Raw genomic sequence first — 16,209 nt, 5'->3', positions numbered from 1 at the left:
TTTTTAATAGTGCAGGGGCCCGTCTACAGTATGTGTCTTTGGGAAGAACAGGTTGATCCCACTTAGTGGAGAGTCCGGCCCAGGGAAATCACACAGATCAGGAAAGAGGGCAGAATTTGAATTTCACTGCCACCGTTTCCAAGGAAATGTCTTGCCCCTGAAAGGAAAAAGACAAAAATGGAAGGAGACAGCCTGAGGAGGGGTGAAAGACTGATGGATATTCTGACTTATGAATATTCCAGGGAACTTAGCTGTAGTCAATTTCAGTCACCGGAATTCACTGTTACTATTTCTAACAATAGGCGAGAAATCACTGTCTGATGAATTATGTGTGCAAGGTACTTTGCTACAGTCTTTACATAAGACTCAAAGTATAGTGCATACGGGAGCAGACCAGGAAGCCAGATACTGAATTTACATCCTGGCTTTGCCACTCTAGCAATGTGACGTTGGACAAGTTACTTAACTTCTCTGAGCTTCAGTTTACCCCTCTGTAATATAAACGGTAATAAAATCTGTAATAAAATGGTGATAACAAAAATACCTACCTCAGAGGTTATAGTGAGGATTAAATGAACTAATGCATGAAAATACTCAGAAGAGCAACCGGCACAGAGCAAATATACAATAAATGTTAGCTATTAGTGTTTCATATAATCCTTAAAACAATCCCCAGAGACAGATTGCTATGATTATCCCTACTTTTCAAAAGAAAAAACTAAGGCTCAGCAGGTTTAGGAACTTGCCCAAGAATACCCAGCACTAAAGACAGAGGCAGACTCAGGTCTTGAACCTTTGTTTGTCAATCCAATTCATTCATTCAATAAATACTTACTGAGTGCCTACTATGTGGCAGGTACTGTTTTAGGTACTAGAACTTTCAGCATGAACAAAACAGATAATGTTCCTGCATGTGTAACTTTCACATTTTGGGGAAGGTGAGGTTGACAGAAATTGAACAAATAAACCCTTAAAAAATATGTAAGACAACAGGTGGAGAGAGATGCTAAGATAAAAACAGAAACAGAGTACAGGCTAGAGAATTCTGGGTAAAGGGGTCCACTAGACAGTCAGGGTAAAGATAGGATTGCTATCTTTAAAAGGATATTTAGGGAAGATCTCTTTCTGTTAGGCAAAAACTGAGCAGAGAACTGAAGGAAGTGAGGCAATAAGCCTGAGATCTTGTGGAAGCAGGTTCCAGACAGAAGGAGCCACAGTGTAGTTTCCAAAGCAGAACTGTGCTTGGAGTGATGGAGGAAAATCAAGGAGGCCCGTGTAGCTGAGTGGAGAGAGTGAGGAAGAGAATGTAGAATAAATGAGTAGAAAGGGGCTACTCCCTCCCAACCAGGTGGACCCCACCTTTTTCTTCCCAGGAGGAAGGCTGAGCATACCAGAGGGCTCACATCCTTCTGCATGGCTGGTCATTTGTCTTTAGTTCCTGGGCTCCCCCAGCCTGCCTCATCTCACTGGTTACCTCCAAGCATGTCTTCCTAAATTACAGCTGACTGTGTTTAACAGAAATGTCATCTTCCTAGAAGCTGCCATAACAAGTACATAGTAATTTCAGGAAGACTCAAGGATTCAAGTCCATTTTCTCAAAGATCATCTGAAAGTCTTGCTTTCCACCGGTCATCTACTTTCCCACGATCCAGTGAAATTTGTACATCTTCCAACAGTTGCTACCTCTTGGCTAAAGGCAGCTGGCTAATAAGCCTCCATCTAACAAGCCCTATTATTTCATGACCAGTTAGCACTAAATGTCCCTAAGAAACCTCAAACTGACTATCTTTGGCCAAACACAAGTGGGAAAGGGGAATGGAAGGGGAAATACTCATTAGCCTTCAGGGCAGAGTGCAGGTGTTTCGACCTCACCTTGACTGAACCTGTATTGGAAGAACTCTCCTTCTCACCAGGTCTGAAATCTTTGGTTCTCGGCAGGCTAGAAATAAAAAAGACAATGCTGCACCATCCTTTTCCATATTCACTGTTCACATCATTCAGTTCAGATTCATACCTGACCCCCACTTCTGGACACCAGGTGCCCATTCCCCAGGCTCTCAGAGGCAAGACATGTCAGCCAAGCTTGAACATCTCACTTTACAAAAGAGCTTGCTGCATTTCATCTTGATTGACAGCACCCTCTGAAGAATCCAAGAAGAGCAGATGCCTCTGAAAGGCTGCCCCACCTGAGTGATTTGGGACAATGGCATCATAGATTAGGATCATCTGTTCATGTGAATGTAATTAGCAAACTTGATCAAAATGGAATAAAAGTCAAAGTGAAGGTTCTAAAACATAGCCCACATGGGGAATTAGAAGGTTCTCTTTTGACACCAGACGGCAGTGTCAACCATAGATAAGTCTTGGAAAACTGATTCCTCCGTGTTCTTCCTCTGCTGTTAAGGCCCCTAACAATCACTTGAGGGCAATTCAAAGCCCAGTTTAATTTTGTTGAAGTCTCTCTTTCTTCACGAATGAAAAGGAATCCTTCCCATCTCACTTTCCCAATCAGGCAGCCAACATTCATCTAATTAGCAACTTAGAGAACTTTGGTTGTATTAATTTGTAAGAGAAGACTGGACAAAAATCTCCAAGGACATATGTGACACCGTTCCCATACTTAATGAAATAAAAATCAGAATTTGTGCTGGTGGGGATGAAGGTCGCTTCTGGCTAAAGTCTAAAGTGATTTATTCCTTTCACAAACCATTCCTTTTCATTCCTTTTCCCATGATTCAGGTTGTTGACAAACACCCAGAAGGCAAAGTGGAGGATTAAGACAATTATCTGGATAATCTAGGACAAGGACATGTTTTCTTCCCAGTAAACAGCCAGATCATTGTGGCCTGCCCCCAAATAGAGAGGCTGTTAACCTGAAGCAACTAGTGAATCAATTCAGTGAGAAACTATGCATCCCCACTGCCAATGAGGAAGGTTCAAACTTCTCTATACAATATTCCACTTTTCTGTCCAACCTACATATTTAAGTTTACCCTTTGATTCCCAGATTGCCTCACTTTGAGTTTACCATGATGACTTCACTTCTGCCTACACCTCTTTTCTTTTCTGCTGTCTTCCATCTGGAATACCATCCCAACTCCTCTTCACATCTACAAATCCTCTCCAACTTTCCAGATTGGCTCCAGTACTACTGGATTCATGCAATTGTCCCTATTTCAGGAAGGCTGATCTCTCCTTTTGCTGAACTTACACCACTCATCTCTTCCTATAACTATCCCTTGAATGTACAAGGATTTACTCTCTGTCTTTGTTTTTAAACATCTTAACATCTTCAATCCTCCCCCTCCATAGGCTGGCAGGGATGATGTGTCTATTTTGTTCTTTTATTTCTCACATCAACTTAATATTGCATAGAAAGTAGATAAGTGGAGCTACGTAAATGCTTATACATTGCCTCAATTCTATACTTGGATTTGCATATATTAAACTCAGCCCTGTCATCTTTCCTAAACTGCTCTGATAACTACATTCCTCTTCTTGATCACCTCAAGGTGTTGTGATTAGGGAAAGCAGGTCCTCTTGAGGTCAAAAAAAAAGAAGCAAATGTTTTCAGGATAGTTTCCAACCTCAGAGTTATATATGGCTTCAGAAAGGACTTAAGAGAGAAAGGCATTTTTCCAGGGGCTTAAAAACATGCAAAGGAGCTACCAAAAAGTCTAGCAACTTCATCAATGTCTGTAGACTTCAGAAACAATTATAAGTTACCTTTTATGCAGATGGGCTGTTTCCCTGACCACTCTCCATTCTGCTGGCAAGTTCTTTTCTCATTGCCACTAAGAACATAGGAGTTGTTACAAAAGAAAGACACAACGGTGCCAATTTTAGCATGGCGTCCATTGATAAGCCCAGGGCCCCCTGTTATTTTCTGGTACCCATTGACTGGGCCCCCAGGGTCTGAGCAGTTTCTTTCTTCAAGGACTAAAAGAAAGTAAAAGAAAAGGAGAATTGTTAAAAGTCTGAGTTATTCCATTTTAGAATAGAATCTTTCATGTTTCATTGAACTAAAAATACAATGATATAGGATCTGGTGCTCAAAAGAATTACTAAAATAAATCTCATAATAGAAAATTCATGTATTAGACATGTATTTCCCTTGTTTTCATAATTTATTCTTAAATTTAAAAATCTCATTCTATATATAAATAAATTTGATGCCAAATCTGGCTCTTATATCATCTTGTCCGTTTCTTTCTCAAACTGTAGGGACTAGGCAGCACTGAGTAAAATAAATATCTCACCTAAATTTTATTATCGGTATACAAGGATTATTGTTTTTCAGTGTTGTTGTATTATCTCCTTCATTCTTTAAAGCTTGGGCAATTTAAAACTATTCCATTTCCTATTTGTATTGTACCCAGAAAGTAGAGCTGCTTAGAAATAAGAGTACATACATAAAGTGAATTTAGATTTTATATTTAATCTCTAGGAAAATAAGTGTATTCAAAGTTATAGTTAAAAATACTACAGAACAATATAATTGTAGAGATACAACAAATTTCCCTTGATCTCCAAATATAACTTTCCATCTAAGTATTTGATATTCATTACAGAGGTATTTCTATTCTTTGACTCCTGTTGAATGGCTATTAAAGTAGAAATGGCATCAGCAGCTATTCTGAGCACTAAACAGGATTTTTAGATATATTCTGGAAATATTCTATCAGATAGGTAACATATTTCTCTCAAATAGATTATGACACTGTACTGAATATGACTTGCCTAAGGAAGCCGAGCTCCAATAGAATTCAAACTTTGACTACTTGATTTGGGTACCAATCACTCTATCAGCCTATCAGCCTCCCTACTTTCTTTTCTATTTTCTTTCTTTCTTTTTTTTTTTTTTTTTTCAATTTTGAGACATGGTCTCACTCTGTCATCCAGGCTGGAGTGCAGTGGCGCAATCTCGGCTCACTGCAAACTCCATCCCCTGGGCTCAAGTGATCCTCCCACCTTAGGCTACTGAGTAGCTGGGACCACAGGTGCACACCAGCTAATTTTTGTATTTTTAGTAGAGATGGGGTTTCACCATGTTGCCCAGGTTGGTCTTGAACTCCTAAGCTCAAGCTGTCTTCCCACCTTGGCCTCCCAAAGTGCTGGGATCACAGGTGTAAATCACCACAACTGACCTTAATTTCTTTTTTTTAATATAAATAATTTCAACTTTTATTTTAGATTCAGAGTGTACATGTGCAGAATTATTACTTGAGTATATTGCATTATGCTGAGCTTTGGGGTACAATTGATCCTGTCACACAGGCATTGATCATAATATCCAGTAGTTTTCAACCCTTGCCACCTTTTCTGTCTCCTCTTCTAGTAGACTCCCTGGTTTCCTTAAAATCATTTATTCTAAGACACAGAAAGGCTCATCCCTATAAAACAGTCTCTGTGCAATGCAACTGTGCTTTTTTTTTCCTTCCTTCTTTTTATTTTTATTTTATTTTAAGTTCTGGATACAGGTGCAGGATGTTCAGGTTTCTTACATAGGTAAACGTGTGCCATGGTGGTTTGCTGCACCTATCAATCCATCACCTAGGTATTAAGCCCCACATGCATTAGCTATTTATCCTGATGCTCTCCCTCCCCTCACAACCCCCTGACAGGCCCCAGTGTGTGTTATTCCCCTCCCTGTGTCCCTGTGTTCTCATCATTCAGCTCCCACTTATGAGTGAGAACATCCAGTGTTTGGTTTTCTGTTCCTGCATTAATTTGCTGAGGATAATGGCTTCTAGCTTCATCCATGTCCCTGCAATGGATATGATTTTGTTCCTTTTTATGGCTGCATAGTATTCCATGGTGTATTATGTACCACATTTTCTTTATCAAGTCTATCATTGATGGTCATTTGGGTTGATTCCATGTCTTTGCTATTGTGAGCAGTGATGCAATGAACATACATGTGCATGTATCTTTATAATAGATTTATATTCTTTTGGGTATATACCCAGTAATGGGATTTGCTGGGTCAAATGGTATTTCTGGTTCTAGATCTTTGAGGAATCACCAAATTAGTTCAATCACCTTGAAATAATTTACATTCCACCAGCAGTGTAAAAGTGTTCCTATTTCTCCACAGCCTTGGCAGCATCTGTTGTTTCTTGACTTTTAAATACTCGCCATTGCGACTGGCATGAGATAGTATCTCGTTGTGGTTATTTACATTTCTCTAATGGTCAGTGATGTTGAGCTTTTTTCCAATGTTTGTTGGCTGCATAAATGTCTTTAAAATTCATAAGGAAGCAAAAAAGACCCCATATAGCCAAGACAATCCTAAGCAAAAAGAACAAAGCTGGAGGCATCATGCTAACTGACTTCAAATTATACTATGAGGTTATAGTAACCAAAACAGCATGGTACTGGTACAAAAGCAGTACCTTTGAGAAGTGTCTGTTCATGTCCTTGGCCCCCTTTCTAATGGGATTGTTTTTTTTTTTTTTTCTTGTAAAGTTATTTAATTTCCTTGTAGACTCTGGATATTAGACCTTTGTCAGTTGGATAGGTTCCAAAAATTTTCTCCCATTCTGTAGGTTGTGTGTTCACTCTGATGATAGTTTATTTTGCTGTGCAGAAGCTCTGTAGTTTAATTAGATCCAATTTGTCAATTTTTGTTTTTGTTTCAATTGCTTTTGACATTTTTGTCATGAAATCTTTGCCTGTGCCTATGTTGTATGGTATTGCCTAGACTTTCTTCTAGGGTTTTTATAGCTTTGGATTTTACATTTCAGTCATTTTTCCATCTTGAGTTAATTTTTGTATAAAGTGTAAAGAATGGGTCCAGGTTCAATTTTCTGCATATGCCTAGCCAGTTCTCCCAGTACCATGTATTAAACAGGGAATCCTTTCCTCATTGCTTGTTTTTGTCAGGTTTGTCGAAGATCAGATGGTTGTAGATGTGTGGTCTTATTTCTGAGGTCTCTGTTCTGTTCCATTGGTCTATGTGTCTGTTTTTATACCAGTATCACGCTGTTTTGGTTACTGTAGCCTTGTATAGTTTGAAGTTGGTTAGTGTGATGCCTTCAGCTTCATTCTTTTTGCTTAGGATTGTCTTGACTATATAGGCTGTTTTTTGTTTCCTTGTGAATTTTAAAATAGTTTTTTCTAATTCTGTGAAGAATGTCGATGCTAGTTTGATGGGAATATCATTGAATCTATAAATTACTTTGGGCAGTATGGCCATTTTCACAATATTGATTTTTCCTATCCATGAGCATGGAATGTTTTTCCATTTGTTTGTGTCCTCTCTGATTTTCTTGAGCAGTGGTTTGTAGTTCTCCTTGAAAAGATCTTTCACTTCCCTTGTTAGCTGTATTCCTAGGTATTTTATTCTCTTTGTGGCAATTGTGAATGGGAGTTCCTTCATGATTTGACTCTCTGCCTGTCTGTTATTGATGTATAGGAATGCTTATGATTTTCGTATATTGATTTTGTGTCCTGAGACTTTGCTGAAGTTGCTTATCAGCTTAAGAAGCTTTTGGTCTGAGATGATGGGGTTTTCTAGATATAGGATCATGCCATTCACAAACAAAGAAAATTTGACTTCCTCTCTTCCTGTCTGAATACACTTTATTTCTTTCTCTTGCCTGATTGCCCTGGCCCAAACTTCCAGTACTATGTTGAATAGGAGTGATGAGAGAGGGCATCCTTGTCTTGTGCCAGTTTTCAATGGTAATGCTTCCAGCTTTTGTCCATTCAGTATGATATTGGCTGTGGGTTTGTCATAAATGGCTCTTATTTTGAGGTATGTTCCTTCAATACCTAGTTTATTGAGTTTTTAACATGAAGGGATGTTGAATTTTATCGAAGGCTTTTCTGTGTCTATTTAGATAATCGAGCTTTTTTCATCTTTAGTTCTGTTTATGTGATGAATTATGTTTATTGATTTGCACATGTTGAACCAGCCTTGCATCCTGAGGATAAAGCCAACTTGATCGTGGTGGATAAGCTTTTTGATGTGCTGCTGGATTTGGTTTGCCAGTATTTTATTGAGGATTTTTGCATTGATGTTTATCAGGGATATTGGCCTGAAGTTTTGTTTTTTTGTTGCATCTCTGACAGGTTTTGTTATCAGGATGATGCTGGCCTCATAAAATAAGTTAGGGAGAAGTCCCTCCTTTTCCATTGTTTTAAATAGTTTCAGAAGAAATGGTACCAGATCCTCCCTGTACCTCTGGTAAAATTCAGCCATAAATCCATCTGGTCCTGGGTTTCTTTTGATTGGCAGGCTATTAATTACTACCTCAATTTCAGAACTAGTTATTGGTCTATTCAGGGATTCAAATTCTTCCTGGTTCAGTCCTGGGAGGGTGTATGTGTCCAGGAATTTATCCATTTATCCTAGATTTTCTAGTTTATTTGCATAGAGGTGTTTATAGCATTCTCTGATAATTGTTTGCATTTCTGTGGGGTTAGTGGTGATATCCCCTTTATTATTTTATATTGTGTCTATTTGATTCTTTAATTAGTCTCTCTTTTCTTCTTTATTAATCTAGCTAGCTATCTATTTTATAAATTTTTATTCAAAAAACCAGCTCCTGGATTCATTGATTTTTGGAAAGTTTTTTGTGTCTCTATCTCCTTCAGTTCTGCTCTGATCTTGCTTATTTCTTGTCTTCTGCTAGCTTTGGAGTTTGTTTGCTCTTAGTTCTCTAGTTATTTTAGTTGTGATGCTAGGATATCAATTGGAGATCTGTGTAGCTTTTTCATGTGGGCATTTAGTGCTATAAATTTTCCTCGTAACATTGTTTTAGCTGCATCCCAGTGATTCTGGTATGTTGTCTGTTTGTTCTCATTGGTTTCAAAGAACTTCTTGATTTCTGCCTTAATTTCATTATTTACCCAGGAGTCATTCAGGAGCAGGTTGTTCAATTTCCATATAATTGTGTGGTTGAGTGAGTTTCTTAATCTTGAATTCTAATTTAATTGTGCTGTGGTCTGGGAGACAGTTTGTTATTATTTCAGTCCTTTTGCATTTGCTGAGAAGTATTTTACTTCCAATTATATGATCAATTTTAGAGTAAGTGCTATGTGGCACCAAGAAGAATGTTTATTCTTTTGTTTTTGGGTGGAGAGTTCTGCAGATATCTATCAGGTCCACTTGGTCCAGAGCTGAGTTCAAGTCCTGAATATCTTTGTTAATTTTCTGTCTTGACGAGCTAATATTGACAATGGGGTGTTAAAGTCTCCCACTGTTTTTGTATGGTAGTCTAAGTCTCTTTTTTGGTCTCTAAGAACTTGTTTTATGAATCTGAGTGCTCCTGTATTGGGCACATATATGTTTAGTATAGTAAGCTCTTCTTGCTTAATTGAACCCTTTACAATTATATAATGCCCTTCTTTATCTTTTTTGATATTGTTGGTTTAAAGTCTGTTTTGTCAGAAACTAGCATTGCAGCCCCTGCTTTTTTCTGCTTTCTATTTGCTTGGTAATTTTTCCTCCATCCCTTTTTTTTTTTTTTTTTTGAGATGGAGTCTCGCTGTGTCGCCCAGGCTGGAGTGCAGTGGTGTGATCTCGGCTCACTGCCAGCTCCGCCTCCCAGATTCACACTATTCTCCTGCCTCAGCCTCCTGAGTAGCTGGGACTACAGCCACCCACTACCATGCTCGGCTAATTTTTTTGGAGACAGGGTTTCACTGTGTTAGCCAGGATGGTCTCGATCTCCTGACCTCATGATCTGCCTGCCTCGGCCTCCCAAAGTCCTGGGATTACAGGCGTGAGCCACCGTGCCCGGCCTTCCTCCATCCGTTTATTTTGAGCCTTTGTGTGTCTTTGCATGTGAGATGGGTCTCTTGAACACAGCACACCAATGGGTCTTCACTCTTTATCCAGCTTGCTATTCTGTGTCTTTTAATTGGGGCATTTAGCCTATTTACATTTAAGGTTAAGATCGTTATGTGTAAATTTGATCCTGTCATCATGATGCTCGCTGGTTATTTTGCAGACTTGTTAATGTAGTTGTTTCATAGTGCCTTGGTCTGTGTACTTCAGTGTGTTTTTGTAGTGGCTGGTGACGTTTTTCCTTTCACTATTCAGTGCTTCCTTCAGGAGCTCTTGCAAGGCAGGCCTTGTGGTGACAAATTCCCTCAGCATTTGCTTGTCTGAAAGGGATTTTATTTCTCCTTTGCTTATGAAGCTTAGTTTGCCTGGATATGAAATTCTGGGTTAGAAATTCTTTTCTTTAAGAATGTTAAATATTGGCCCCTAATCTCTTCTGGCTTGTAGGTTTCTCCTGAGATATCCACTGTTAGTTTGATGGCATTCCCTTTGTAGGTGATCTTGCCTTTCTCTCTGGCTGCCCTTAACATTTTTTCCTTCATTTCAACCTTGGAAAATCTGAGGATTATGTGTCTTGGATTTGATATTCTTATGGAATATCTTGCTGGGGTTCTCTGGATTTCCTGAATTTGAATGTTAGCCTGTCTTTCTAGGTTGGGGAAGTTCTCCTAGATGACATCCTGAAGTATGTTTTCTAGCAGGGTTCCATTCTCCCTGTCTCTTTCAGGTACCCCAATCAGTTGCAGGTTTGGTCTTTTTACATAATCCCATAGTTCTCAGAGGTTTGGTTCATTCCTTTTCATTTTTTTTCTCTAATCTTGCCTGCCTGTCTTATTTCAGCAGGATAGTTTTCATGTTCTGAGATTCTCTCCTCCGTTTTGTCTATTCAGCTATTGATACTTGTGGTTGCATTGTGAAGTTCTTGTGTTGTGTTTTTCAGCTCCATCAGGTCATTTATGTTCCTCTCTAAACTGATTATTCTGTTTCAGCAGGATAGTTTTCATGTTCTGAGATTCTCTCCTCCGTTTTGTCTATTCAGCTATTGATACTTGTGGTTGCATTGTGAAGTTCTTGTGTTGTGTTTTTCAGCTCCATCAGGTCATTTATGTTCCTCTCTAAACTGATTATTCTGGTTAACAGCTCCTGTAGTGTTTTATCATTATTCTTAGCTTCTTTGCATTGGGTTAGAACATACTCCTTTAGCTCAGCAAAGTTCATTATTACCCACCTTTTGAAGCCTACTTCTGTCAATTCATCCATCTCAGCCTCAGCCCAGTTCTGTGCCATTGCTGGAGAGGTGTTGCAATCATTTGGAAGAGAAGAGACACTCTGGCTTTTTTAATTTTCAGCACTTTTACGTTGATTTTTTTCTCATCTTCATGGGTTTATCTACCTTCAATCTTTGAGGCTGCTGACCTTTGGATGAGATTTTTGTGGGGTCTTTTTTGTTGATGTTGTTGTTGCTTTCTGTTTTTCTTTTAACAGCCAGGCTGCTCTTCTGCAGGGCTGCTGCAGTTTGCTGGAGGTCCACTCCAGACTCTATTCACCTGGGTCCCTCCCACACCTGGAGATATCACCAGTGGAGGCTGCAGCAAAGCAAAGATGGCTGCCTGCTCCTTCCTCCAGGAGCTCCATCCCACAGGGGCACCAAACTGATGTCAGCTGGAACTCTCCTGTATGAGGTGTCTGGCCATCCCTGTTGGGAGGTTCCACCCAGTCAGGAGGCACTGGATCAGGGACCTGCTTAATGAAGCAATCTGGCTGCCCCTTGGCAGAGCAGGTGCACTGCACTGGGGGAAATCCCACTCGTCTGGACTACCGGCCACCTCAGAGCCAGCAAGCAGGAAAGACTAAGTGTGTTGAACAGGAGATCATGACCACCTCCCCACAGGGGCTCTGTCCCAGGAAGATTGGGGTTCTGTCCATAAATCCCTGGCTGGAGTTGCTGGAATTCCTGCAGGGAGGTGCCACCCAGTGAGGAGGGGTGGATCCAGGTCCCACCTAAAGAAGCAGTCTGGCCACAATCTGCCACAGCCACTGTGCTGCACTGTGAGGAATTCTTCTCTGTCCAAACCGTCCAATCTTTCTGGACCAGTGGGGAAAAATGGCCAGCTGAAACCGCAGTGATGGCTGCCTCCCCTCCCCCTGGGAACTTGGTCATCTTAGGCAGTCTCCAGCCTGCTGCCACTGGCCACAACCCAAGCAGCCTTCGAGAGACTGCACAGCTCTGTGCTTGAGACCAAAGGCCCTGGTGGCATGGGCTCACAAGGGGATCTCCTCATCCGTGGGTTGCACAGATCCATGGCAAAATTGTGGTTTCCCTGGCAGGGTAACACATCACTCACCACCTCCTTTGGCTGGGGTAGGAGTTTGCCTTACTCCATGCAGCTCCCGGCTGGGCCATCACTCCACTCTGCTTTTCCTTGCTTTCCATGGGTCATGACAACCACCTAGTCAGTCTCAATGAGAGAACCTGGATACCTCAGCTGAAAGTGCAGGATTCATTTGCCGTTTTCATTTTTCTCAGTGGGAGCCACAGACTAGAGCTGCTTCTATTCAGCCATCTTGGCCCCCACAATTATGCATTTGATATGCTTTATTTCCTGTAACTGTCCCAATTGCCTTCCAAGAAACTTACTTGGCTGCCTCCAGGCAGAAAAAGAAAAATCTCCATTCAGAAAACACCTCTAAAATATTTGAGAATTAAAAATAAATAATTTTCCTATGTGCAACTTGGCAAGGCTGCAACAATTAGCCAAATCACTGGTTTGTCTACTCTAAGACCATCCATAGACTATGTGTAAGTTAATCTCAATGACACTCTGTATGCCTTTGGACTATGTAATATCAGCATTTTTTCTGGCAAATGAATCCAAAGCCCCCATTTTATTAATAAGTATAAAAAAGGGACCCCACTGAGTAAGCTGTTTAAAAATACTGTGATGGTATAAAAAGGGTAATGGGTTTCTTGATGCTTCAAGTGGACTCAGAAAACTCCAGTGCTTATATTTTCAGAAATGCCGCCATGATGTGGGAGGAAAAGGCAGATAAAGCAGTCCATGTTGCTTCACTGATGGTGGTAGCTTCTAATAGCACAGATTCATTCATTCTGAAAATTGAGCTTAGTAAGCACCCATTGGGGCCCACAGACTGAAATCGTCTCAAAAACATAGTATGTTATGCTTGAAAGTTTTATAAAATGGAATTCATTGCAGATATAAAAATTGGGAGATTTCATTTAAAAATCTATATTATTCATTTCTAACGTAATTCAGATCTGAAACCCTGGGCCTGTATTCCCATATAGCAATAATCAACTGGAGTTGAAAAGTGTCTTTGCTTAGAAGGGAGCCCTATTCTTCACAGCCCCCAAGGGCTGCCTAGTTCTAGCAGGCATGTGAATCTGCAGCCAATTAGCCTATTAAAGGGCTACAATTTGTGTAATTTAAGTGGAGCTCCCCATCGATTTTGACCATTGCTAGCTAGAGCTCATGGCCAAGAAAGATTGAGTGATATTTAAGACCAGTCTTGGAATACAGAGAGAAAATGAACTGTACTCTAGCCACATCTGCCTCAGCAGAGGATAAGAAATCCTTTCTATTGTTGGCTTTGACAGGTAAGCCTGACAGTTGGGTTTTTCTGTCCTTGGAAGGAAGTGCTTTCATGGTCCACTAGGCTCCCACTCTGTTACTTTCCAAATGCAGGGTTCTAATGGCTCATAGCTCTACTATATTTAATGTGGGTTTAACTAGCAGAAACTTTAGAGAGTTTTTGAGCCCTTGAAAGTAACAGAGATTTAGAACAATTTAGATCTTCTGTTTCTTTCACTAAACAGACTTTAAAAGAAGATTTAAAGAGAAACTGAACCAGGACATATAAACACCTCTGCCCAAGGAATATAGCTATATTTCCATAATGCTTAGATGTGTATTCTTTTATAATCTGGCATTTCTGAAATCAAATCACATGTGATGTGTACTCTTCATGTACTATTTCCTTCCTCACAAACCCAGAAAAGCTATAATTAAATCAATGGTACAACTTTAACTTGATGAGATCTTAGAATGGAGAACTATGAGAACCATTATTTGGTTTTAAGTTATTGCTTACGGAATGTTATCAGGATAGAGCCAAGTGATGCTTCTGAGTTAGGATCCAATAGAAGGTACAATGTACTGGATGTGTGTGCCCCTCCAATATTCATATATTGAAATCCAAATCCCCAATATCATGGTATTAGGATGTGGAGCATTTGGGAGTAGATTAGTTCATGAGGGTGGAGCCCTCATGAACGAAATTAGTGCCTTTGTAAAAAAGAACCCAGAGAGCTCTCCCACCCTCCTTCTGCCACATGAGGATACAGCAAGAAGTCAGCATCTGAAGCAAGCCCTCACCAGACAACGAATCTTCTGACGCCTTGATCTTGGACTTCCCAGCCTCCAGAACTGTGAGAAATAAATGTTTGTTGTTTAAGTCACCCAGTCTATGGTATTCTGTTGTAGCAGCCCAGACTGACTAAGACAGAAGGCAAGACTGAAAATCAAGAGAAATACAGACAACAGGAACACATTTATAAAGAATACAGATAATGTTGTTATCTAACACTACTCAAAAATAACTATGCTGAATATGTTCAAGGAAATAAAACAAGATTGAGCAGAAGACTAGAAACTTAAAAAAAATAAACAAAGGAAACACATGGAACTGAAAAGTATAATGGCAGGAATTTAAAGCTCAGTGGATAAGTTTAATAGCAAATCAGATACCACTGAAGAGTATTAGTAAACTAAGAGATGGCTTAAAAAAACTCAGAATGAAGCAAAAAGAGACAAAAAGATTTAAAATGTATGGGAAAAAATAAGGGGCATAAGGGATAGAGTGAGAAGGCTAAAAAATAAATGTAATTGGCATCCAAGAAAGAGAAGGGAGAGAAAATGAAGTACAAATAATATGCAAAGAAATAATAGCTAAAATTTTTCCTATACTGATGAAAGACATCAACCTACAGATTCACAAAGTTCAAAGCCAGCTAAATATGAAGCAGCCAAGGGTTGGGGGGGAAACTAGAACATACTTTAAAATAATTACAGTTATTATCTCTGGCTTATAACATTAAAAATAAATTTTGCTTCTTTATAATTTTTTCCAAAGTTCTATAATCAGAAAACGTGACCCTAAAATTTTGTTATTATTTTTGTTGTTTCTGGGGTTAAGTACCTACCAAGCAAAATGGCTTGGGTCTTCCCTACCAAGTTTCTAAATCTAGCATTATTCAGTCTTTCATGCCTATTTTTATGTGTTCCCATAGTCTCACCACCCCATAAAAATTTCTTTAATATCTTGCATAATCATAGAGTAATATAATTTTCTATGAAATTATTTAAATAAGTTTATTCACTAGACTCTAATGGAAAAAGAATGGCCTTCAGGATCAGATAGATGTGGGTTCACATAATCATTTGGTTCCCCAGTGTCCAGAGCAAGCGTATAGTAGGTGTTCAATAAATATTTGTTGGTAGGTGGAAGGGATAAAGGGTTAAATATATTCATTCTTCCACTTAATGAACTAGGGTTTGGAAAAATTACATAATGTCCCCAAATCTTGCTCTTCTCATCTGTAAAACAGGATAACACTTACCTGGTTGGGCTGGTTCTGAGAAGTAACTGAAATAGCACAGTTTCCTTTTCCCTTACTTGCCTTTGTTCACAAAGCACCCAACTGCCTTTAAATGCCAATTTCCCAAATATATCTTAAAGAAAACCCCACAGAGAAGTATAAAAGCCCATTGTTGGGCCTATTCAAACATAATGTAATATTCCACTCCATTTTCTGGGCTCCTGGTAATGTCTACCCACGACGGCCTTCCATACCTCATTCCAAGGTGTTGATCACACTTCTGGGTGACAACCACGGTGTCTGTACATTCATATCTTTTAATCCTGCACAATAAAGCCTTCAAATTGCATCCTATATCAAACAACTACTGGGTATTATTCTCTCTTATCTCTCATTTATTTTCTGTACTTCCCAAAGCCACACTCTCTCCTATGATGCTTTTGAAGTGAATTCTAAGACTTGCCCTCCCAGTTTAGACATCTACCTGGTGGGTACATAGGCCATCTGCACCTCATCAGAGCTCCTCCCCAGGGTCAGATTTCAAAACGATCTTTTTTTTCCTATTCATTCTCTTTTTAGAAACCTTTGTGTCTCACCATTGAACTGATTTATGATTCTTTCCTATTTGAGTTTTTAATGAGTGTTTCATTTATCTTCAGTGGGATGGGTTTTTTTTGGTACAAAGCCAAATGAGAATTTAAAATATTTTCATTTCTGGCCTGAAGGAGCATCAAGGTCCTGCTTCACTAAGTGAAATATTCTGTGATTAATAATAAATAGCACATTGCCATGCTACTTT

At 39.5% G+C, this 16,209-nt stretch overlaps 1 protein-coding gene across 3 annotated transcripts in view; it reads right to left on the bottom strand.

The window, feature by feature from the left end:
• PAMR1 (peptidase domain containing associated with muscle regeneration 1) overlaps nucleotides 1-16,209 on the bottom strand; it is a 97,588-nt gene that overhangs the window by 5,974 nt on the left and 75,405 nt on the right. Inside the window, exons 7-9 of one of the 3 annotated variants that reach the window (XM_024254422.3) lie at nucleotides 14,188-14,238; nucleotides 3,727-3,939; nucleotides 1,873-1,939 (exon numbers count right to left, since the gene is read on the bottom strand). In XM_024254422.3, the coding sequence (XP_024110190.2) occupies nucleotides 1,873-1,939; nucleotides 3,727-3,939; nucleotides 14,188-14,238 (331 nt within the window). 3 annotated transcript variants of the gene reach the window in all.

The sequence above is a fragment of the Pongo abelii genome, chromosome 9, assembly GCF_028885655.2.
Source record: "Pongo abelii isolate AG06213 chromosome 9, NHGRI_mPonAbe1-v2.0_pri, whole genome shotgun sequence".
NCBI classification, from domain to species: domain Eukaryota; kingdom Metazoa; phylum Chordata; class Mammalia; order Primates; family Hominidae; genus Pongo; species Pongo abelii.
Note: the sequence above shows the minus strand (reverse complement) of the source record. Positions and strands in the feature narration are given on the sequence as shown.